Source organism: Eleutherodactylus coqui, chromosome 7 (assembly GCF_035609145.1).
Source record: "Eleutherodactylus coqui strain aEleCoq1 chromosome 7, aEleCoq1.hap1, whole genome shotgun sequence".
NCBI lineage: Eukaryota > Metazoa > Chordata > Amphibia > Anura > Eleutherodactylidae > Eleutherodactylus > Eleutherodactylus coqui.
The window spans coordinates 118,558,574-118,582,483 of NC_089843.1; the positions used below are offsets into that span (position 1 = coordinate 118,558,574).

The 23,910-nt window shown below is 44.5% G+C and overlaps 1 protein-coding gene across 5 annotated transcripts in view; it reads right to left on the reverse strand.

The window, feature by feature from the left end:
- RAPGEF2 (Rap guanine nucleotide exchange factor 2) overlaps window positions 1–23,910 on the reverse strand; it is a 239,202-nt gene that overhangs the window by 87,170 nt on the left and 128,122 nt on the right. For all 5 annotated transcript variants that reach the window (XM_066573574.1, XM_066573576.1, XM_066573573.1 and 2 more), the window contains 2 exons: window positions 9,302–9,377; window positions 8,585–8,752 (listed from right to left, as the gene is read on the reverse strand). In XM_066573574.1, coding sequence (XP_066429671.1) covers window positions 8,585–8,752; window positions 9,302–9,377 — 244 coding nt within the window. The remainder of the gene's footprint in view (window positions 1–8,584; window positions 8,753–9,301; window positions 9,378–23,910) is intronic.

Below are 23,910 nucleotides of genomic sequence, written 5' to 3' on the forward strand. Positions count from 1 at the left end.
CTCCCCTCTCAGTGGTTTACATAGAACGTGAGGCACGAACCGAGAAGTGAACGATTCTCAACAATGTCCTGCCTGTCTAAACAGACTGCGCGAGCAAGTTAGCAGTGACGTCGCTCGCTTGTGTAAGAGGGGCATTACAGCTTGTTTCTGCAACGCCCAGTCCAGTTTACGCATGAGAACCTAGTAACTCTGCCCACCTGTCCTGACTACTACCTGCATACTTACAAAACTGTCAATCAGGTGGGTGGAGCTAGAAAAACTTCTTGAAAAAACTGGACTCCTCTCTTGCTGGTAACTGCAGAAACAAGCTGTAAGTTCTACAAGTTACCACATAAGTGACAGACCACCAAAACCAGCATGTCTGTCGCTACTTTATGCTGCCCTCAGTGAGAAAGTACATGACAGGTTTCCTTTTAAGGCATTTTCAATTAGAGCAAAAGAGAAATATAACGTATGACAGAACACGTTCACATTATCAACCGCCAGTATTCCTCGTTTAATTGCTAATCGTGTGAAGAAAAAAAGCAGATGAAATGCAAATATTGTAACACAGATGAGCTGAACACCACCTTAGAACCAAGAGAATAACTTGATTTTTTGCTGAAACTGGTGCAAAAGCTCCTGCTTGCAATGCTGGCACTAGACACCATGAATACTTTGCATATGCAAATTAAAGGGAAGCTGTCACATAGAACATGCTGTCCGACCTGCAGGGACCATGTATAAAGCAGGAGGAGCTGGGCAGATTCAGCAGAACTTGTATGCCCTTCCCTTAGAAATCCCTGCTAAAGCTGGGCGGTCCGACTCCGTGGCTGCCTGCCATCTGTATGCACAGTCACACAGGGCCGGCTGTCAATCATCAAGTAAGCCCACCGTGAGCAGAGATGTCAATGAATAAATTACAAGTCATACTGAAGCTTTTCCCTCAAAATGACATATCAATCTGCTGAGCCCCTCCTGCTCCATAACATGCTGCCTGCAGTTTGTGACAGCTTCCTCTAACCTTTACACGGCAGGCACGGGACACACAGACATTCAAAGGGAAATATGGTTAGAGGAAAGCAGTAAGGCATTGTTCACAAACCGGCAATCAGAGGAGATAATGGTGAGAACGGTCGTTGCAGGGAGGAGCGAGTCTTATTAAAATTTTAAATACAGGCCAATTATTAGACATGAACATTTGACTGCCCGCCGATCATCAGCTTTACCGACTGTGCCAACGAACCTTTGCCCGTTGATCAGCCAATCAGCGACATATTTACCTGGCCCAATGATTGGGTAATGCTTTTGCCAATCATTGGGGTATGTAAAAGGACCCTCTATTTAAAGGGGTTGTACCAGGATGTCCACAGAATAGGAGATAACTTGCTGATGAGTGGGGGATTCACCGCCATTAGAACGAAAGGGGCACTAGCTGAGCATGCACAGCTGCAGCTCCATTAATTTCAGTTGGGCTGATGGAAATAGCCAAGTGGCAAGTGCTTGGGTATCTCTGGCAGTCCCATTGAAAGTGCATGGAGCAGCAGTGCTTTTGCGTAACCAGCAAGCTATTAAGTCTCCCCCTTACTGCAAGGAGTGTGTGAGCCCACAGTAAGGATGGGGGACACAAGACCAGGATCTGTGGGGGCCTCAGTGGTGAGGATCCCCATCGATCAGCAAGCTTTCCCCTATCCTGGGCAGGAGATAACCTGTGATTATGGTACAACCCTTTAAATAGGAAACAGCTGTTGATCTAGGCATTTACTATGTTGCATGTAGATAATCCAAATATGGCCCAAAACACAATAAAGGCCCTGGCTGGGGTGAATAATGGCAGCCAAACTAACATGGTGAAAACCGTAACTGGTCAATGGGACTTGAGCTTTTTTCAGCTACTGCGGTAAGGCGTCTTATGTGAACTCAGCCTTCTACTTGAACAGCAGGACAAGACATGTAACGGTTACAATACCTGTGGTTTAGTGCATTCCTGCGAGCCAAAATGAAATGAATGCCAGAAGGAAAGGAAAGGAAAAGATGAGCATTACCAAGACATGCTATTAAACACCTCATCAGTATGATGTTCATGTGAAGGACCGGTTAATGAGGACCTCCATACCTCTAGCCAGAAGCACATTACCCGGGGAGCCATGCAATGACCAAGCACCATATCAAGGGCCTGGGAATCTTCAGGCAGCTGTCATGCTATTTTCTCTAAACGGCTCGTGGAGTTTTATAAATCAGGAAGATCTAACAACATTAAAGTCCTCAAGAAGTATAATGAGGTGAGATCAGTCCTTAAAGGGACCTGTCACATCCTATAAGTGCCATAAGACAATAGGATGGTGCTCAGAGGCCAGGCAATGTGGAGTCTGGGGGTGTATACTTATACTTACCTGGCTTCCTGTTCCCTTTCTGTTACCTTGAAGACAGCTCTCTGTCTGTGAGAGAGACTTATTTTTTGAGTCAGTGCCCATGAACACATAATGTTCTCTATGGGAGTGTGTGTGCTGACCGACACGCTCACAGACCAAGCGTCGGCTTCCAGGGGTGACTGTGTGGGACTGGCAAGCCAGGTAAGTATAAGAATATGGGCGCCGGACTCAACGATGCCTGTCCTATAAACATGGCAGATTATGGTGCTCATTGGAGGTGACAGTTGCCCTTTAAATAAAACAATTAGGCTGGGTTCCCATCCATCGGTCGTATCCAGCCAGTGTTTTCATGTCAGAGTTAGACGCATACAATGTTTTTCTATCCGGCGCAGGGAGTCATCCAGAGCCCTGGAACTGTCCCATAGAAAGCTACAGAATGAGTTCTGGCGCTAATTTCCCTCCGGAGTTTCACTCCAATGGCAGAGAAGGACAGATGGCGAGGTATATAGGAATACGGCCTTACAAATATATGCTGTAAAGGAAGAAAATAACGCAGAGTATTTCATACAGATAATGATCTGTGCAAACGATCTCAATATTGACATGACGCCACACTAGACGGAAGGCAGAAGGGAAGGGATTGATCTATTGCATTGTCATAATCCAGTTACTAATATCCGGGTATTGGAGTGGAGAACATTCTGCAGAGGTTTCATGGCCGGATGTACAATATACATGCAATTCAAGTTTAACTAAAATTGCTAATTAAATAAAAGTAGTTGCGACAACCATAAAACTCCAAGAAATTGAATTGCTGCTCTGTCTAATAATTGACTATATATCCATCTTTCTCTATATATCTCTCATTGTCAAAAAGAAATCAAGCATCTAGAAGGAGTTGTCGGAATAGAACTAAACTTTCTGTGTGTGATTGTAACGATGATATAAGGGATTACATATCAGAGCAAAAGGCTCATTTATAATGGAAAACTGAACACTTGAAGGGAGGCTCTAGTACCCTGTTGTACCGCCTCTAGCTTGGATACAAGATGTGATACGGGCAGGCATGGAGGCTCTAGTACCCTGTTGTACCGCCTCTAGCTTGGATACAAGATGTGATACGGGCAGGCATGGAGGCTCTGATACCCTGTTGTACTGCCTCTAGCTTGGATGCAAGATGTGATGCAGGCGGGCATGGAGGCTCTAGTACCCTGTTGTACCACCTCTAGCTTGGATACAAGCTGTGATACAGGTGGGCATGGTGGCTCTAGTACCCTGTAGTACCACCTCTAGCTTGGATGCAAGATGTGATACGGGCAGGCATGGAGGCTCTAGTACCCTGTTGTACCGCCTCTAGCTTGGATGCAAGATGTGATACGGGCGGGCATGGAGGCTCTAGTATCCTGTTGTACCACCTTTAGCTTGGATACAAGATGTGATACAGGCGGACATGGAGGCTCTAGTACCCTGTTGTACTGCCACTAGCTTGGATATAAGATGTGATACCGGGGGGCATGGAGCCTCTAGTACCCTGTTGTACTGCCACTAGCTTGGATACAAGATGCGATACGGGCAGGCATGGAGGCATACAGGTTCTGTATGGTATCCTGCAGCATGTCAGTCCACATTTACTGTAATTGAGCCTCTAAATTATGCAAACTCAAAGGCTGTTGGAAGTTGGCATCCAAGATGGTCCCATACATCTCTATTGGTGATAAATCTGGCGATCGGGCATCCATGGAAGTGTGACAATGTTGTAGAGACATTCCTGTGACCCCTTTGTGTGTGCGGCCGAGCGTTATCCTGCTGGAAGATACCTCTAGGAATCCACCATGAGAGGAACACACGTGGCTGCAGGATGTCCTGAACATATCGCTGAGCTGTCATTGTCCCTCCTACCACTACTAGGGGTGACCGACTGTCATATGCGACAGCCCCCCAGACCATCACACCAGCAGGGGGCAGTGTGCCGCTCTACAAACACAGCTGCAGTCATTGCCCAAACTAGAGGCTGGATTCATCGCTGCAGACATGACTGCACTCCATAGCAGTCCAGTTTTGTTGTTCATGACACCACTGCCAACAGAGGCGATGGGTGGGTAGCTGTCAACGGCACCGTGAGGCCACAATCTAATTACGCCACAATTCTAATCATGTGAATATCTGCCTGAGATGTAACCGCATGCCAAGTTTTGCAGCAAAACGACAACTCCATCTAGGTGCATGATTTTTTTTTTGACACAGAGCATGTACATATAATTTCCTTCTCCGACCAACGAGCAGCAAAATGATAAAGAAGGTGTGTGAGTAGCAAGTAACACAACTCTAGGAGGGTAATCCAGCATTGGCTTCACCCTGGGAGTGGGTAGGCCCTTCAGAGGTTAAAAAGAGACGATATAGGTGGAATACAAAGCAGAAGGGCCGGTGGGGAGGGGGCATGCCATGAATGTATCTTTGGGACGGGATGAAAGGAACCAAGTCTTCTGTGTAACATAGACCTGCATTGATGAATGGTTTGCTTGTAATACCTTATAATGCTACAATGAAAACAGCAGCTTGTGATGAGAAGTCTTACATTCCTAAGCCCTTCGACTAAGACAGACTCCTCCGCCTGAAGGGCACGTGACACCAAACTGCAGCAGCCATTCCTCAAGGAAGTTGTACAGTACAGCGTGACAACGCCACACAGCAAAACCCATCTGATGTACACAAGGGCAACTTCTGCTCCTTCATTATCACAGGGTCAACCTAAAAGTAGGATGTCCTGAACATATCGCTGTGCTGACCCCTGGAGAGAAGGTAATGAGGTCGAGGCACGCATGTTCTAGCAGGCCAAGCCAGATCACGCCTGCCTCGACCTCATTACCTTCTTTTCAGGGGTCAGCACAGCTCTACTTTCATGCCACGGGCCTAAATAGCAACTCCCTATACTGATGCTGCTATAAGACTGATTCCTTTTCCGAAAGGGGCTATGTGATAACTGAGCAGGAAGCACAAGACATGCACGATGCCTTACAAATACATTCGCTGCCGCGGTACGGGGCGTTCTTGGATCACTCCAGCTTAACACGCATCAAAAATATATATCAAAACTGCCTACAGCAATGAATCAGATCCCACCTCTCATCTACTGGAGCCCCCTGAGGACCTCGTGGGTTCCTAGGACAAACTTTTCCTTTGCTAAACTTTTCCTTTGGTTTTGATAAATCACCCTCATTACGTAAGACGGCTTTTTTCCAACCCATCTATAAAAACGCTCTCCCTTTCAAGGAACCACTACTCCGACCTCTGTATAGTCACATTAACATCAGCCATCTCCCAGCAGGCTGAGCTGAGTTTGTCATCTCTACTAAACTCTACCACCTCTTCTGTCTTCAAGGGGATCCCCAGATTGGGTTTTAAGAAGTTGGGGGTTTTCACAGAAGGAAGGTTTTGAAAAAGTATGTTACAGAGTTGCGATTGATGCAGTCCTGTAACTTAAAGAGAATCTAGGCGATATAAAAGCTGCAATAAGAGCTTAAACGCATAAACGTATGTCTGTCTGTGAATACGCATTTGTTTGTGTGTGCGTAAATACGCAACATATTTAAGTGTGCAAAAAAAAACGCGCAAGAAAGCCCATTCATTTCATGCGAAAATCCGCAGTGAATACACATGCATCGTGCATTTCATGCATAGTCATTGCGGATTTGCGCAGTTCCATTCACTTCAAATGGCCCATTTCGGTGCGTAATACATACCAAAATAGGACACACTGCGTATTTTTTTCAAGAGACCGAAAATCCCACAACATTTTTGCGCTCGTGTGAATGAGCCCTAAATCGTACAACTTTACCCCCAGTGTCTCCGGACCTAGTGTTCTTCAGAGCTGGAGTCCAGGCGGCAGCACTGCCACGGTTCGCTCTGTGCTCGCACACAAACGCACACTAATCATTGACAAGACAGTGCATCGTATGTTCCTAGCAGCTCTTGAGCCATTGAGGTACAAGCTGTACGATTACTGCAGCTTATAACTGCCAGTACTAGAATATATTCACATGCAGCAGAATTATGGCAGAAAGTTCTGTAATTGTCTAATTTGCCTGAATGGAGCGTGCAGACGCCCCCGCTTGTCTTCTGCATCCTCCGCTGGCAGCGCAAGGTGATTGCTGAGCGCTCGGAGTCGATCATGCAGAAGACAAGTGGGATGGCTCCGCTTGTCTTCTGCATCCAGCTGTTCCCGGCTCCAAGCCCCTGACTGTTATACAGCCAAATGCTCCAAGTGGAGGATGCAGAAGACAAGCGGAGTGTCCCCCCTTGCCTTCTGCACGGAGCGCTCGGCTGTATAACAGCGGGGCACTCCGTACAGAGGATGCAGAAGACAAGAGGGAGGTCCCAGCTTGACTTCTGCATCAAGATGTTTTCTGCAGGGAGCGCCCGGCTATTATACAGCCAAGCGCTCCGTGCCGGGTATGGAGAACAGAGCTGGACCGCTCTGTTCTTCAAACCCAACCTGTTACCAGGGAGCGGGATTCGGGAGAGCACACTGAAAGACGACGATGAGCGACGGAATAACGAAAACTGCACGATGTAAGTGCAGTTACACACGATTATCACTCAAAAGACCACTTTTGAGCGATAATCGTTGTGTCTAAATGGGCCTTAAAGAAGGGTGCAATGTGTCAATCTTGTCATCTGATCCCCGACACTTCTGTTGCGTCAGTGATCGGTCCCATGTTGCTCTCCGCTTGCTGCTACGGTGATTATGCTCCGACCAGGGGCTGCAGCCGTCACATTTTCCCTATGTCGGTAGACCAGGCACTGATTGAACGGGAGCTTTGTGAGGGAGGATGGCTTTCTTATGTTTTTCCGTCAGCCTGACCAAGTAAAAGTAAACAACTGCTATAAAGCCTTTATTTCTATCCACCGTATACGGCAGTGTATATACTGTACCATACACGGGAGTGCATACACCTACTCAAAACATGTCAATGTGCCGGAAAACAGCTTAAACTGTATAAGGGTTGCTAACAAAAAAAAAACCTTGTACTCTTCTACAGCCCAAGTTAGCAGGGTGTTTCCCATCATCTGGAAGCAATACTGTGATCATTTAACAAACTGCTTATCTAGGTGATTCTTTCCTACTTCCTAGCAGATTGCAAGAACTTTACACTCCAGAAAATAAATGTTACACAACTGTTTAAAGGCCAAAGCAAGCTGGGAAAGTTTGTACATGTGGACTCCTCAGGTCAAAGCTAATGTCTTATGGCACCATCCAATGTTCAGCAAGTTTCAGCACTGAATCAATCAACTTCTAAGAAGTTTTAGGAAATGTTGTTTACTTTCCTGAGTACTATTTGGTCTGGCAGCTTTTGTATAACCTTTGTGAATGTACTGCGGATTGTGTGCAGACACTCCCTACGGATGATAATGTGTTAACAAATACAGACCCAGTCTTCAGCTGTGCGCCCCGAAAGCTGATCTTGTAAGGCCATTTTTGAAAACTCTTTAGTTCTCCCTTAAATAAACAGCATTTCCTCAAACTAGAGAACCACTTTCAATGGGTTTTTCTATAATTAACTTTTATGATATGTCAATTAGGCTTGTGATAAAAGTCAGTGTACTTTCAGCTTTGACCTCCAATGAACTTGAAGAAGCAAGAAGGTTCCAAGTCCCCAGCTTCAGTAGCCATGAATGTGTGGTCAATCACCATTAGCCAACCCACATTAAAACCTCTCAGTCAGCTAGAAACCCACTGTACATTGATAAGGGGCAAAAACAGTCTGTCTGTAGATAGTTATCTTTTCCTTCAGGAGAGGACTCTGGCTTCCCAGTCATGTTACAGGCCTTGTTAAAAAGGTCTGACAATTACTTGTAGTAAAGCCACCTTCCAATAGGTGGTGCTGCAGAGACATTGTACAATTCTGAATTTGCATACCAAATCTCCCAGAGGACATTGCATGGCCTTCTAAGTCTGCTCAAGCTTACTAGGAGGTTTCCATAAGAAGAAATTGTGCCCCTCCTAACTGATAAGTGAAAGTTACAGAAGCCTACTGTAGGTCTCACCTATTTGCTGAAATCAAGTATCATATTGGGACCACAATCCAATAATTTTGAAAATCAAAGTAAAGTCCATCTGCTCCTCCGTACTGTATATCATTCATAGGGTCAATTTAATAACGAGCAGAAATCAACAGCTAAAATGTAACTTAATGACCATATAACTTCAGTACAATCAGTATGTTTGGACTTACGGTGTGGTAGCCTCTTGGCAGTGGAGGCTTTCCAACTGGATATGGTTCCACTGTATCAATGATTGTTTGTCGCTCTCCTTTCTGGTTGATCTTCCGAAATCTCCGGCGAGACTGCCGATGGGACGCTTGTCTCTGGAAATACTCTTCATTTTCATCCATATAGTCAACCTAGTAAAACCAATTATAGCATATTCTCATGAATAGTGTAAAAGGAGTAGTAAAAGAAATGAAAGCGAGGGAGACAGATGCCTTCCAGTTCCCCTGAATACAGGCACAAGCATCTGTGTCTCCAGGTTACAAGCGATCAAGCCACCACTTAGTACACCAAGCTATAGTGCATTGCAACTGCATCTCATGGAAACATTTTACGTTTTTACATCCAAAATGTAGTAATTTGCATTTCTGTTAGAACGTATCGTGCTTTAGTTTTTATTGCTAGCTGACACTTAATGAGTTAATATGTATACAGCACTAACATGCACAATTTTGCAATGAATAGAACAAGGGGCATTGTGAAGGTTTTGCCCCGAGGAAGGAAGTGGTCTGATTACTCCTTCTGGAATGCCAGCGTTCTCACACTGGGACGCACTCCACACCCATTCCCAATTCATCATCTAGTACTGTGCTTATATCACAGCAAAAAAGGATATATGTATGAGCGAATAAGTCTGGGAGTAAACAATGATTGGAGTAAAATAAATGTTACAACCGACTTACCACAATCATTTCGGAGGGTTCCAAGACAATGCATTCACAGCCACGCCTGAAGCTTCCAGCAGATCTCTTGCCAAAGCTGTAGATACATCAAACAAAGAACATTAGCGGAGGGGAAAAAATCATTTCTGCAGAATTTGTAACTGAGCAGAGTCTATTTTCTGGACAATTAGGAGCACACGGATGAGTAAGACATATACTCCAACAAGTACACAATTTGTGAGACTCTGCACGGTCTCCAGATACCAGCGCTATAGCCCTTCTGGTCCACGTTCACATGCTCTGCTGCCATTGCTCCGCAGATATCCCGGTGACCGAGCAAATTATTCCCAGAGAAATATTCCATGGACAGATGTTTGTTCTTTACACATTGAATCTTACTGGCAAATGTCCAGCCAGCACAAACCCAAGGTCAAGGAAACTTCAGGAAGACAATCCACAATGAAACAATAAGAAATAGCAAATAGTCACGCATCAGATCCCTTCAGAAAAGTGTTAAAAACAACATCCATTTCACACAAAGTTGTAACCAAAATGAAACATTTTTGCAGACGCTGAAAGTTACAATTGATCATCATGCAAGCAGAAACATCACCCAAAAATGAGCACGCTCTTAGGCCTGAGGCCGAATGCCCACGGACGGATTATCGCTGCAGACACCCGCCGTGATTTCCACAAAGTCTGTGCATAGACATGCTGTGTAAAACGATTTCCCCGTGCCCATGAGAAGAAATCAGCTGCGGTTTTCCACTTGCTGTGGGAGATTTGCAGCATGTTCTAATTTGTGTGGAAAACGCACGGGCGGCTTCCATTGACTGCAATATGACTGTAGGCACAGCGGAAGTATCGCGGGAATCCGCGTCATACCTAAGCGCCAGCCAACACTCTCGTGGCGAATCCGAACAGGTGAGTATGGGGTCTCTGGAGGGCGCCCATCTCCATGCACACAAGCGGAAATAAACTGCGATATTGCACTCGCGGGTTGGAAATCGCAGCATTTTCTGCACTGCGCATATACGGCACAGAGTGAAGGCGCAAGACAGGTAAGTCGGGGTTCACTGCAGGGTCACAGGGTCGCATTCCACTGAGAATCTCGCAGTTGGAATCAGAGTTGGCCTTACATTAGCACAGCAACAAATCTATTAGCATACGCTCCTCGGAGGCTGGGCAATATTTACAGTGATCAATAGAGGGGAGACAATAAACAAACAGTGGTCAACATTTGCACTTTGAAGGGCCGTTTTCTAAAGCTGGCCATAAGACATCCAGATTAGAGGATTTTTTTTGTCAATATTTATAGGTTCCCATTTACATTAGATGACTGTCAACCAAAGAGGACACTTAGATTGGGCCCCTCCACCAACCATCTAATGTGTGTGGGGATGCTCCTACTCTTCCCCTACAATGGCTGTTAGGGAAAAAACAGATCAGGCACGCTGGATTTTAACATGCTTGATCCCGTTTTCACCAGAAGTAAAACTGCTGCCAGAAGTGTCTGGCAGTGACCCAGAAGCCTGCTATATAGGGAGACTATTGCCCAAAAGATCGTTTGTTGTCAATAACTGCCCAGTGTACGGATACTTGGAGCCAGGGTGACTATCGCTCCGATGCCTTCACACAGCGAGTCGTTCAGTGAATGGAGGTGGGTGGCTGGAAGAGATCTCCGGTATGCTGCACCTCCATTACAGCAATGTTTTGGCCGATAGTTGGCTCGTGTAAACGTATTCTAAAGAGGTCAAGTGATCAAACAATCAACAATAATTGGTCAGACAGATCATCTTTTAGACAGACTTGAAAATATTTGTTTGTTGGCAGCACATCCTCTGCGTTACTGACAACGGACACAAATGGCTGTAAGTAACAAACAGTGGTGGCGATGTTTTTCTGACAACTGCAAAATATAAAAAGGTACTTAAACAAGTGCTGACCGACGTGCTGCATTATTGATTGGCGTTCATTGCTTGCAATTTATCTGCCCTTGTAAAAGAAACTTTAGGGCCCTTTTACACGGAAAGATTATAGTTCAAATACCGTATATACTCGAGTATTAGCCAACCCGAATATAAGCGAGACAATAAGTTTCACCACAAAAAACTGGGAAAACTTATTCACTCGAGTATAAGCCGAGCTGTACTCAAGTATATACTAGGTAAAAAAGAAAACCTCCAGCCGGCGTGCTTGAATTCTCCCCGCTGTCCTCTCTGCTTGGCTCGGTCAGTGCTGTGTAAGTGCTGGCGCTCGATCCAATCACAGCGCTTACTTACACAGTACTGACGGCAGGGGTTTTGAAAGCCGAACAGGGAGATGACAATGGGGAGAATTCTAAAACCGCTCGATTGGCTGTGAATGATCGAGCAACAGCTGTGGTTGGCTGACGCTCGATCCAATTACAGTTCTTACTTACACAGCACTGATGGCGGGGGATGACAGAGCCAAGCAAAGAGGTCCCTCATGCCCCGCGGACATGAGGCTGCAAATAACAATAAACTCACCTGTCCAGACGCTGCGGAGCTTCGCTCCGTTGCGGCCAGATCTTCTTTCTTCGGCACGGCAGATGTGCTCAGCACGCCGGCAGCATGCCACGTGCATACGCCGGGCACATTCACCGGGCCGAAGAAAGAAGATCTGGCTGTGACAGAGGGAAGATCCGCAGCGTCCGCACAGGTAAGTTTTAATTCCTGTACGGGTATTCCGTGAATCCGGACGGCTTCCATAGGCTTCAATAGAAGCCTGTGGGAGCCGTACCCCGCGGGAGACCCGCACTAAAATGGACCACATCATGCTTTTTTTCCCGCACGCGGATCCGCGCCTGAAGGGGAAAATGACACCCGCAGGTATTTAACTACCTGCGGGTGTCCAATGCATCGCTATGGGCCGCGTGCGGGAAAAACGCTGTGGATTTTTATCCTGTGGACAAAACCACCCTTATTCCCATCTTGCTATTGAGGACAGATGAACTCTCCACAGACCGGAGCATGCATTAGTATGGGAGAGTTGGAACAAATAGCTGTGTGTCACCTTAAGACTGTCAAAGCCTTCCATTAAGATATTTATGGTGCAATTAGAAATAGAGCAGTAAGCCGTTACCCAACAGCTTTTACCTTTTACACAGTCAGATGATCATTTAAGAGCATTCCTAGAACATTTCATTTGCCGGACCATCAGGCTGTGCGAAAGGGCCACCAATTATTCAATGAAAGAGCAAACACTCGTTCTTTGGGTGATCGTACCTTTCATGCATTAATCATCATCATTATTATTGGCAGCACATCTCCCCATGTGAACTATTATATCTTACATAAGTTCGGGTAATTCTTAATGTATAGACATATACAAGTTAAATACGCAAGGAATGTGTTTTTATGTATTCGTACTGGGTTAATCCTCCATGTCTTGTGTGCCATCCAGTATACAAATAGTCTACCTACATTACCATTGGGAAAGTTGCACAGGTCTACTGGAGATATCCTTTTAAAATTTTCATCTAAATTGGCCATTAATCAGTGGTTGTTCTATAGCTAATCTCAAAACACTGCTAATGGGGATGATATCCACACCCAGTTTTTCAGTGATATAACTATTCTAACAATGATGGCTCATTTAGGTTTTCCATAAGGATGTCAGATTAAAGCAATGCCAAAACTACATCGAGGAAGTCAAGCAGAAAACAGCCTCCGGATGAAGTTATCCAAAAGGTAAGGCTATTCTAGCCACCCAACCCTCAAGGAATCATTTCCCAGGAGTGGTTTTAACTGCACAAGCTCATTTCATGCAAGGAGATGTGTAGTTCAGAAAAGTGGAAAACAGAAGTGGATTTTTTTTAGAATTAAGAACATTCCTAACATCCAGAGGAAGCTGAAAAACTCCATATAACGAAAACCAAATGTTTGGAGAGGATTTATCTGTAGAGCCGTCTGTGTGGTCTCCAGTCTTCATATTCTATCCCATGTTTACGGCCATAATGTGCTATAGCTGGAAACAAAGTAAATGGCTTACATGCTGAGGATTAGAAGAACTTCTCAACACAGAAGCCACTGAGTGACACCATAACATAGCGGACAGATGCCATGTGTAAGTACAGTAGTGCGCCAATGATGTGCGGTAATACTAATATCCCAAAAGGACCAGTACAAAGAAAAACATGGACCGTGCATACAAAAATAATACATTTTTCTATTGTGTTTCAATATTATTTTAAAACACGAACTTCTCAGTTACACCTTGATTAAATAGCATAAGCCCACTAGTCACGTCAAGGCAACCTAACTTGGTGGGTCCCCAAACTACTGTGCCACCACAATGCAGCACCCGCAGGAGGAACAAACCGGTTGCCCAACACCACCACTGCTACCAGGCTCTGGGTCAAACCACCCCATATTAACCTGAGCCACCCTACACCACCACACCTCTAGCGCTTACCTGTCCATATGATCCTAGAAACTAGACGGCCATCGAAGCAGGCAAATCGCCCTTACGCAGTGTTAAAAACACCTGGGCTAGTAATGCTGGCGCCAAGGAGAAAACAGAACGTTCAATTGGACCCATACGAAGAAATACACAGACCACAATGATTTTCTGCGTATGGCTCCAATACGAATATCTGTTTGTTGCACAAAAGCCTATATAAAGAGGTATACAATCCCATAAAACTATGTGTTCCTAATGTCTAGGCAAGATCTCTGTCCACTAAACTGCAGATAAATCAGTATGACTGGGGGCACACTACAGAACAACTAGAACCACCAGAGATTTAATTCTGCGGCAACCAATAAAATTATTTTCGGACGTCACCCTTGGATGCCTCCAAGTTAACTAGAGCATGCAAGCTGCGTCTACGGCGTTCCTGCCGGCAGGGCTGTGAATTCTGGAGAACAGTCCACCCACACGCACTCAGGTATATTGTCCTAAGAATAGACCGCCACTTCCACATTGATTGATGACTCTCGGAGCTTAGGCTGCCGAACACACAAGACTAAATTTAGCGTTATTAAAACAAATGGCTCCTCTAATCAACAAAGTGTGATTAAAAGCGCCCAGTACCATGCATGTGACTTACTGCCGTCCACCCATTACGCCGGACACATCACAGTTCCAGATTAGCAGGGAAAGCTGATTACTGGATCAAAAACATATTTAGCATGATAAATTAGGTCAGCGCTATCCACCGAGTGAGACACATGGCAGATATTGCCTATAGTACTTTAGAGCTAAACTTATGTCAATAATTCTTCACAATGTATCAAGCGCTGATCTCAGAGCCTGGGGCACATGACGACAAGATAGTAGAAACCAAGTGTAAGATAAAGTCAATACGTCTACAACGGTTACGTCTCAACCTCCTGGTTGGAGAGACAGGACACGTAATTACATTTCAGCCCCACCACACCGGATATGATTAGCCCATCAAGGAGTGGAATAATTAGCTAATTAGGAGAAGAAAAAAAATACAGAGCAATTGCATTAAAAAAGTACATAAATAGAAAAAACAGTTCAAAAATAATTGGATATAGCACACATCAACTCAGCGTGATAGTCATAGGAGGTCTGTGCCCAATTTAGTCACTACGTAGACACAAAAAATTAGAAAAATGTGCTTGATGACTTCTCGTGTCATGTTGATCGCCAGGAATAGAATTCTAGACCTGGAAGTTAGATAAGTTTTCTGGGCGGAATGTTTTGCTTTTCACATAACAGGCAAAACCAAGGCAGCGTAGACAGGGCACAAAGCTTGCTATTCAGAAAGTGAGAGGGCGTTCAGGGGGAAAAAAAGGGTTATAATGTTGAAAGTGCGACGACCACTAAATCTGGACATAATAGCTGAAATAGAAATGTACGGAAAATTCCATTCATTGCCCGCACCATGTCGTAGAAGAACTCGTATATGGGGGCTTGTCCGGGAGTTCACATTAGCAGTCACCAAGCATGTGGAAAATATACAGCTATACTCCTGGCAAAATGCTGGTGGGGGTGCGCAATAATGAAACAACGTAACCATTTGTGAGCTGGGGGGAAAAAAATCCTATTTCTAATAAGACAAGGGATTCTCGCGTGATCTATAATTCCCCTTGACAGAAACGCTGAGGTGACTTCAACTCTGATTTTCGTCGCTTTAACTCAAAGATTTGGGTCTTTAAAGGCAGGACTGTTCAGCTAGAATGCTGTTAAAAAATGCAGAAGTTCAGCTTTTAAAGTAGAGCGTAGTCTCCTTGACCTCATTCTGACAAAACTATGGCGCTTCCCTCATCAATACATACTTTTAAGTTTTCTGATGCGCACACAACTAGAGCGCTCCTCCTGGCTCGACAAAACTTTCATAGCTTGGCGTTGAGAAAAAAAAAATGCTTATCTGGTTCTACAGGTACCTTCAAAAAAGCCACACTTTCTGCTACATTGAAACGTCTTGAGGATATCAAAAGCACCAGCTTGGAGCAGAAAAGGAACAAGCAGAGCAGACTTCAGAAAAGGTAAGGAGCGCTGAATCCTACTAATAAGCGTGTAATAACTGCAGATTATACTGACCTGCTTAGTACATCTCCTCCCACGTGGGGACAGAGAAAAGTAAAGTCAAGAGGCTAATGGAGGTTTCTGCTCCGCAGTTAACTAAATGTATAGAACCATCAAAGTTCAAACATCATGCAAGGGAAATGAAAGACCGGGAGGATTATTAATTCACTGAAAAGGGCCCACTAGAAAATATCATTTTTACAATTAAAAAGTAACTTTTATTTATCCTATTAAAAATTGACAAACATATATGACAAGAAATTTTAATAATACCTCCGTCATCAGTACTGTATTAGCAATAAATAAACAGGGATTTTGATACTTGTTATTGCTTTTGTGGAGGTATAAAAATATAATAGGGATCACCCTGAAATTGGTCTGTTACCCAGAGATCCAAAGGTTACAAAGTAGACGGTTGGCCCAGATACGGCCTTGACTGTATTAAGGATTAGACCGTGGATCTCGTGTAATTATTCCACTCCTTTGGTGCAGTTTATTATAATTTATTGTTACGATTTTGTAAACACCCGGCTATACATTCCTGAGTGGATAATAATAAAACATGATACTCTGATCCTGATGAATCGGCTAAATAAGTAGGAGCCGAGGAAACGCGTCGATCGTTTGAACAATAGTAGGCGCATCAATTGCATTAAACGATCGACGCGTTTCCTCGGCTCCTAGTCACCTCGGCTCGCTGCACACCTGTGTGGAGACTCCAATAAAGGACATCTCACTGATGTCCACATACATAGCTGGCGATGCATATTGACCAACAACATTGAAACATAGACCTTCACCACTATTGCGAAATCATGTCATCTCAAGTCCTAATGCCGCCAACACCAGTCCAGCCTTCATCTAATCGTGAACCATTGTCCAGTGTTGAAACAAACAGTCGCTGTCGTGCAAACATGTCACCACAGAGGGCTCCACGCTGCCGTGAAGCTAATGAAGCTTACACTTTACAGCGACAAGCCACCATTTTACCTCAGCCACCATCTGAAGTTTGTAAATCTCATGTAGAAGATATGCGAAAGTTATGAGCGAACATGTCTCCTCAGCGAGCTGCTGAAGTTCATGAATCCCGTGCAACACATATGCAAAAGCAACATAGCAGAGCTGTGTGACGAGCATGTAGCAGAGCTGTGTGTGCTTGTGACATGCATGCAGCACAGCTGTGTGGCGACCAGAAACACTGGCATTATAATTTCCTAAAATTACTAGTTTGCTTAAAATAAGTGACATTTCACATTTTTTCATTCAATAGGTATACAACACGGGGCAGGAAAAATTTGTGTCCGTATGAACGCCACTGCGGGAGGTAGATTTCACAGGTATTTCAGCGCAGGATAACACATTGAAAACCGCGTGAAAAGTCCATCATGTGAACATATCTTAACAGAACCTTCTATCCAAAGAAATTCCATCACTTCATAATCTAAACAGAACGCGGAAAACAAATTTCACTTAACAGTAGAAAATGCTACAGCCTAAAATAGAAAGGGCAAAGGGCAAGTATCTGACTTCATAAAAAAATGCCTTAAAATGCTTAATCTCCTTTGAAGAGGAAATGCTGTGGGCACTAAATTTATTAGGTTGGAGGCTCTCACTGTGAACATGACCTGAAAAACTTGGAGAAAAGACCCACCAACATAAAACAGAATGATTTGGAATGATGATGTAGACTGCTTTCATCATCCGTTTTAGAAGAAACTGCATTGTTCTTAAAGAGACAGTTTAAAAATGGGCTCCTTCTATTAGCCCTACTGTAATAGGAAAAAAAGGGCTTAAAGAGACTTTCCGAATTAGTAACAAAATGCTGTTCCCGGGACCAGAGGGGGAGGGGTGTAATACCTGTAGTAATTCTCTGCGGCAAAACCCAATCCACCAGTTCCCGATCCTAGATAGCTGCTTCAATTTTCTAAACTACCTGAAGCACACTATGCACTGCTCTCTGATTGGTCAATGCTGATCACGTGAGCAGCACTTGCCAATCAGAAAGCAAGTAGTAGTCCAACACTACCAAAGCACACTGGGGGATTAGGTAGTTTGAATATAGCTTCAGCCATCTTGAAAAGCCAACAACAGAACTGGGAACCAACAGATTGGAGGACCAGGAGGTGGTAATATAACATCCAACTCCATCTGGTCCCTGAATAGAATTTTGTCCTGAAACCAAAATGTTATTTTAAAGGCTATGTACACCTTTAAACTTTTTTCTTTTAAATGTTGTTTTTGGAAATGAAGACGTTTTGTAATTGGTTTTCATTACAAAATGTGTTTACATTTCTGTACTTGCAAGGTTTTCCAAGGTGCTGCAGACTGGAGGTCTCAAATCTTAGCAACTTCTGTCAGACATAACTGACAGCTCCTCCCCCTGCCTGATCCCCTTCTGTGCACAAGCATTCACTACCTGTCCACTGAGCTATGACAGAGGGTCATATGACAGTGCTGGGTCTTGGTGAAGGAGATCAGGAGGACAGGGAACAGAACATGCTACTATTACAGAGGGCTGTATCTCACTCTGGGTGAATTTTCTGCTTTTATCAGCAGTCCCAGGAAACAGTCCACCAGTTAATCAAAGGAGAAATATTGTATAGTACTCAGTGAGTGCAGAAAAAAAAAGGCGAGGGAGAGCTGAGCTTGTGTGCACTTATGAAAGTGACTAGTTGATCAAAAAGTTTCCTGTACCGGCCAGAATGCTGGTGCCTACACCGAGAGCTGTGGCGGAGACGGCAGCAGGAGCGCCGCAGCACATGCACGTTGTAGCGTCGCCAATGCCGCACCCTCGGGAGGGGAGAGCGACAAAGGCAGATGGCCAGCCGACAATGTGATGTGGAAACCACAGTGCTGTGGACCTGTGCAGCCGTGAAAGTGAAGCAAGCCCTGCAGCCAATCATAAACGGGGGCATCACCTGGCTGTCAAACAGCCTTTCCCTGGTGGACTCCCACCAGTTCCGGTGGCATCAAGATACAATAATACACACACACACGCCAGAAACTGAAAACAGGAGAGCCTGCAAACCAAGTATGAAGCTTTTAAAACGTGTAAGAAGGTAAAAATACAAAAGCAGAAAAAGGCATTCTTTTTTTCTGCAGGGACTTCATAAGATATGTGCGTATTGATTTTTCATACAGAAAAGGTTCCTTATAGGCTTTAGGGAGTCTCTATGAAAGTCTCCTAAATAGCAATAACACAAAAGGTCTATACATTATAATGCAAGGACAATGGAAACTTTCTTCTTGGCTGGACACAGCCATCAGCTATACTCTCAGGGCCCGAGGGTGTAAAAACTGCACTTTTTGTCTTTTCAGGTAAAAAGACTAAGAAAGTAGCAGCACTGCGCAAGTACAAGTAACTGGACTGGTTCCTAGAGTCGACACACCCAGTTTGATTCTTTGGGTGAGTGATGGGAATGTAGAAAGATTATGGTTTTTTCATTTTCTGCAACATATAAAAGCACAAGGTACATTTAAAGTTCTATTTAAATCCCTCGTGGATACCTACTATCACTAGCTGGTTCCACTAGCATGAAGCAATAAGGCAATGGACGGGTTACTGTATCATCTAATAAAAATATCCTCAAGTGAACTTCCATAATTTAAACAGTGTGTGTTCAGTGTGTATGGAAGGGGCTCCGAAGGAGACATTTGGTTTCTGCAAGCGGGCTTGACAAATAGGTCTGCGAAAAAATACAACCATGTGTGTCATTTGTAGAGCTCCACTCAAAGAGCTGCTATGCCATCTTGAACCACCATCAATATACACAACACTGAGACATTTATCAAACTAGCCTTAAAAAGAGAAATTTGGATTATTGGGGATTTGATGCCCCTTTGTTTTTTGCATGTATACTGGAATTTCTCAGGTTTAGGTACTTTACGCATGCAGGTATTTGCCACGAATCTTTCATCAGGACATCAGTATCACTAATAGTAGCATGCAAATATAAAGAAAAGACAATAAATGCAAATTAATAGAAAACACGATCCCTTTACAATAAAGCTATTTTTACATTTTTTTGTTTTTTATTTTCTAGCTTTCATTTGGTTGACTTTTTTACTGGAAGCAAGAGATTGATCTTCTGATAATGGGATGCAGCAGAGAGCTATTACAGGAATGCAATGGGACAGGCCGGGGCGGCTCCTACTTGTATGACCTCAGACTGACAGCCATTCTACAAGATTTCCTGTCCATATCAGGAAGCAGCCTGTATGGGGTGCCTGCCATAAAGAGACCCGCTTGCAAAACTCGTCTGTGTGTTTTAGAATAGTCAGTTGAACACAGGCGAGCGAGATGATATTGCGAGAAAATTGCGAAATTAATTAGTGCTAAGAAAAATCCATTGTCTACTGCTGCATGAGTCACCCCTCAAATCATTGGAAAGACTGAACTGTACGAATGCCGTTTAAACCTACCGACAAGTGAAGGAACGACTATGGTTATGCCAGCTGACACTCAGCGATAAACGGCAAGTGAACGAATAGTGCAAGAATGCTTCGCGTTTACACGTAACGATTATCTGTCACTTTCGCCTATTTGAACGAATTTTGAGTGATCGTTGCGTGTAAGTGGTTATCATGAATTTTTACGACAAGAAAGGAGAGATTATCCCATATATCCTTTTCTCACAAGTCAATATACTGGACTCAGGTGGAGAACAGTAAGAAGCCAGGGTGAAGATGAAGTAAACAGCTAAGATTTGGGTTTGTTTTTTTTACCAGTTGAAGGGTTATAGAAAATCACACCCCATTAAAAGTACCGTCTATACTCGAGTATTAGCCGACCCGAGTATAAGCAGAGTCAATAGGTTTTACCACAAAAAAAACGGGTTAAAAAAACGTATTGACTCAAATAGAAGCCTGGCTACACTCAAGCATATACTAGGTAAAAAAAAAAAGGGGGAAAAAATGAATTACTCCGCCATCAGTGCTGTGTGAGGAAGCGCTGTGATTGGATCGAACTCCAACCAATCACAAACGGCGCTCGATAAACCAGTCACAGCCACTGAGTGATGTCATTCACTGAATGGCTGTGAATAATCAAGCGCCGGCTGTGATTGGTTGGCACTCGATCCAATCACAGCGCTTACTTACACAGCGCTGACGGCGGGGAATTCAAAGCCGAGCAGGGAGAGGACAGTGGGGAGAATTCTCAAGCAGCTTGCTGCACCGCCGGGGACACAGACGCCAGCTGGGAGTCGAGTATTGTGGGGTATTTTGTTTTTTTTACCGCACTCAAGTATAAGCCAAGGGGGGCTTTTTCAGCACAAAAAAAATGTGCCGAAAAACCCGGCTTCTACTCGAGTGTATGCCGTACTTAGATAATGAATAAGAAGTTACACGCCCCCAGTAACAACAACTTAAGAGATTTATCGCAGGCATCTGATACAGCACATTTCTGTATTACATAACCAGCCACATCCAGGGGCATGCATGGGGTCAGAACACATGTGACATTACAAAAGGGATTCTTTATGTTGAGAATTATGTATTTAAGATGCATTTTCAAATCATAACTTCTTTTTTCCATTATCCATGTGACTAGGATAACAAAATCAAGTCAACCATTCACATGCATTGGAAGCTGAAAGCCGTTTGTTTAGCAGCTATATCGATGATCCCTACCCACTAACATCAATCATGTATCTTAAAGGGGTTTTTCCATTACTTAAAATTGCTCCATCACTCTATGCTTCCTGCTGACCAGGACATGCGATTGCAGCAACCAATCACTGACCAACTGACCATAGCAGTGACCTTCTATAGCCTGTGATTGGCTGCAGCAGTCACATGTCCTGGTCAGCAGCACCAAGGAAATACAGAGTGGCTGTGGAGCAATTCTAAGTAATGCGAAAACCCCTTTAATTTGAGTATAGAATTAAGAGAACACTCCCAGAGCCAATTCTCTTGGTTTAAATTAATCAATTGCTGACCATCCCTGCTCCCATACACGTTTGATTGGAAGATCCCTCTAAAATGATGGTATATGTTGATGTTAAATGACCCGTCTGAATTTACAAAGCCACACCTTGGTTGTCTCATTGATGGCATACAATGTTGTCACAACAGGACATCAGAACAATGTGACTTGATCCCATTATGGTGCACTGCATGGGAACTAGTTAAGGGGGTGTCACATTCAGACAACCTCCGGCCTTTCGTTCCATCAGAGGCCGGTTTCACATGGCTGAGATACTCACGCGAGATTTTGCGTTGCAAGATGCACAAATCTCAAATAAGAACCCCATTCCTTTGAATGGAGTCATATACATGACCTATCTTTTAGCGTTCCTTGGAATGCATTGCCTATTGTCTTCAATGGGAGAGTAAAACACGTTGCACAGTGTGTAATGCGAGACACTTGCCGATCACCACCTCATGGAATTGAAGGGAGGCATTTTTCATGGAAAACCGCTTTGCACGGCCGTGAAAACGAATGGTGCCGAGCACAATATTGGGCTGAGCTTCACGGCCAGATATCCCAGCCGCCCGTGTGTAGGCAGCCTAAATGTATTCTGTATTAGTAACTAGACATTCATAAAACCTCTGACATGTCATAGTGACAGTACAAGTTTGGAACAATTAAAGGTCCAGGCACCGAGACCCCGCAACCGCTAAAAACAAGGGACAGAAAAGTCTAGCTGAGCACTGGGTCCCTTCGGCTGTGGTCGGCACTCCTGGGAAGCTGAAGATCGGCTCGAAGAAGTCTACAGACCTTTACTAGCCACTATCGACCTTCTGAGGAACACAGATCACAGCCGAAGGGCAAAGCGTTTCTACCGCTTTATTTCAGTGATCAGCGGGACAGCACTGAAGGTCACTATAATGAAGACGTTCCCATTTTAGCGGTATTATGGCTCGGTTTTGTATGTATGAATCTCCTACTGAATCTCTGTATGACTCAGATTTAATAAAAAGGTTTGTGTGTTAGATTTAAAGGGGTTGTCCCGCGCCGAAACGTTTTTTGTTTTTTTTTTCAATAGCCCCCCCGTTCGGCGCGAGACAAACCCGATGCAGGGGTTTAAAAAAAAAACAAACGGATAGTGCTTACCTGAATCCCCGTGCTCCGGTGACTTCTTACTTACCTTGCGAAGATGGCCGCCGGAATCTTCACCCTCGGTGGACCGCAGGTCTTCTGTGCGGTCCATTGCCGATTCCAGCCTCCTGATGGGCTGGAATCGGCACACGTGACAGGGCGGAGCTACGAGGAGCCGCTCTCCGGCACGAGCGGCCCCATTCAGAAGAAAGAAGACCGGACTGCGCAAGCGCGTCTAATCGGGCGATTAGACGCTGAAAATTAGACGGCACCATGGAGACGGGGACGCTAGCAACGGAACAGGTAAGTGAATAACTTCTGTATGGCTCATAATTAATGCACAATGTACATTACAAAGTGCATTAATATGGCCATACAGAAGTGTATACCCCCACTTTGTTTCGCGGGACAACCCCTTTAATGTCTGAGAAAGACACACAGAGCAGGATTGACACCAACACCAAGGGTCCAAAAACCATGTTGGCACAATCAACAACAAAACCAAAAGACCATTAGGCCTCCTGTCCACGGCGATATTCCGGCCGCAGTGAACGCTTTCCATAGAATTAACTATGGAAAGCGCAGCCTGACGTCCACGAGCGGATAATCATAATGATTCTCCTCTCGTGGAATTCCAATCGCGGCATGCTGCGGAGACCTGTCATTTTTCCCCCTTGCTCCCCCACTGCGGAATATCGCTAGCGATATTCCGCCTCGCCCGTTGACAGGCAGCCAAGCAGTTTTGCTGTTAAAACAGCAGTTTTCCACCAAAATCATACAACCACTCAGTTTAAAACCCGCTGTAGCGGTAGGCCGACACTGTTTTTGACTGCACCGCTTCTGCGTCAACGTCGTCCCGGGTGTCTCTACCCTACATAACCTGCCATAGAAGCCTCTACTTGTGTGAACAAGCCCTGATATCACTGAATCCCAAAACAAGCCACTCGGGCACACAACTTCTAAAGTCCCCTACAACTAGATTAGTCATTAGGATGTAAATCCACAAACAAACATCAGCAGGGATGACTTCAGTTCTCTTTTACTTGAAGGACAAAATGAGGAACCA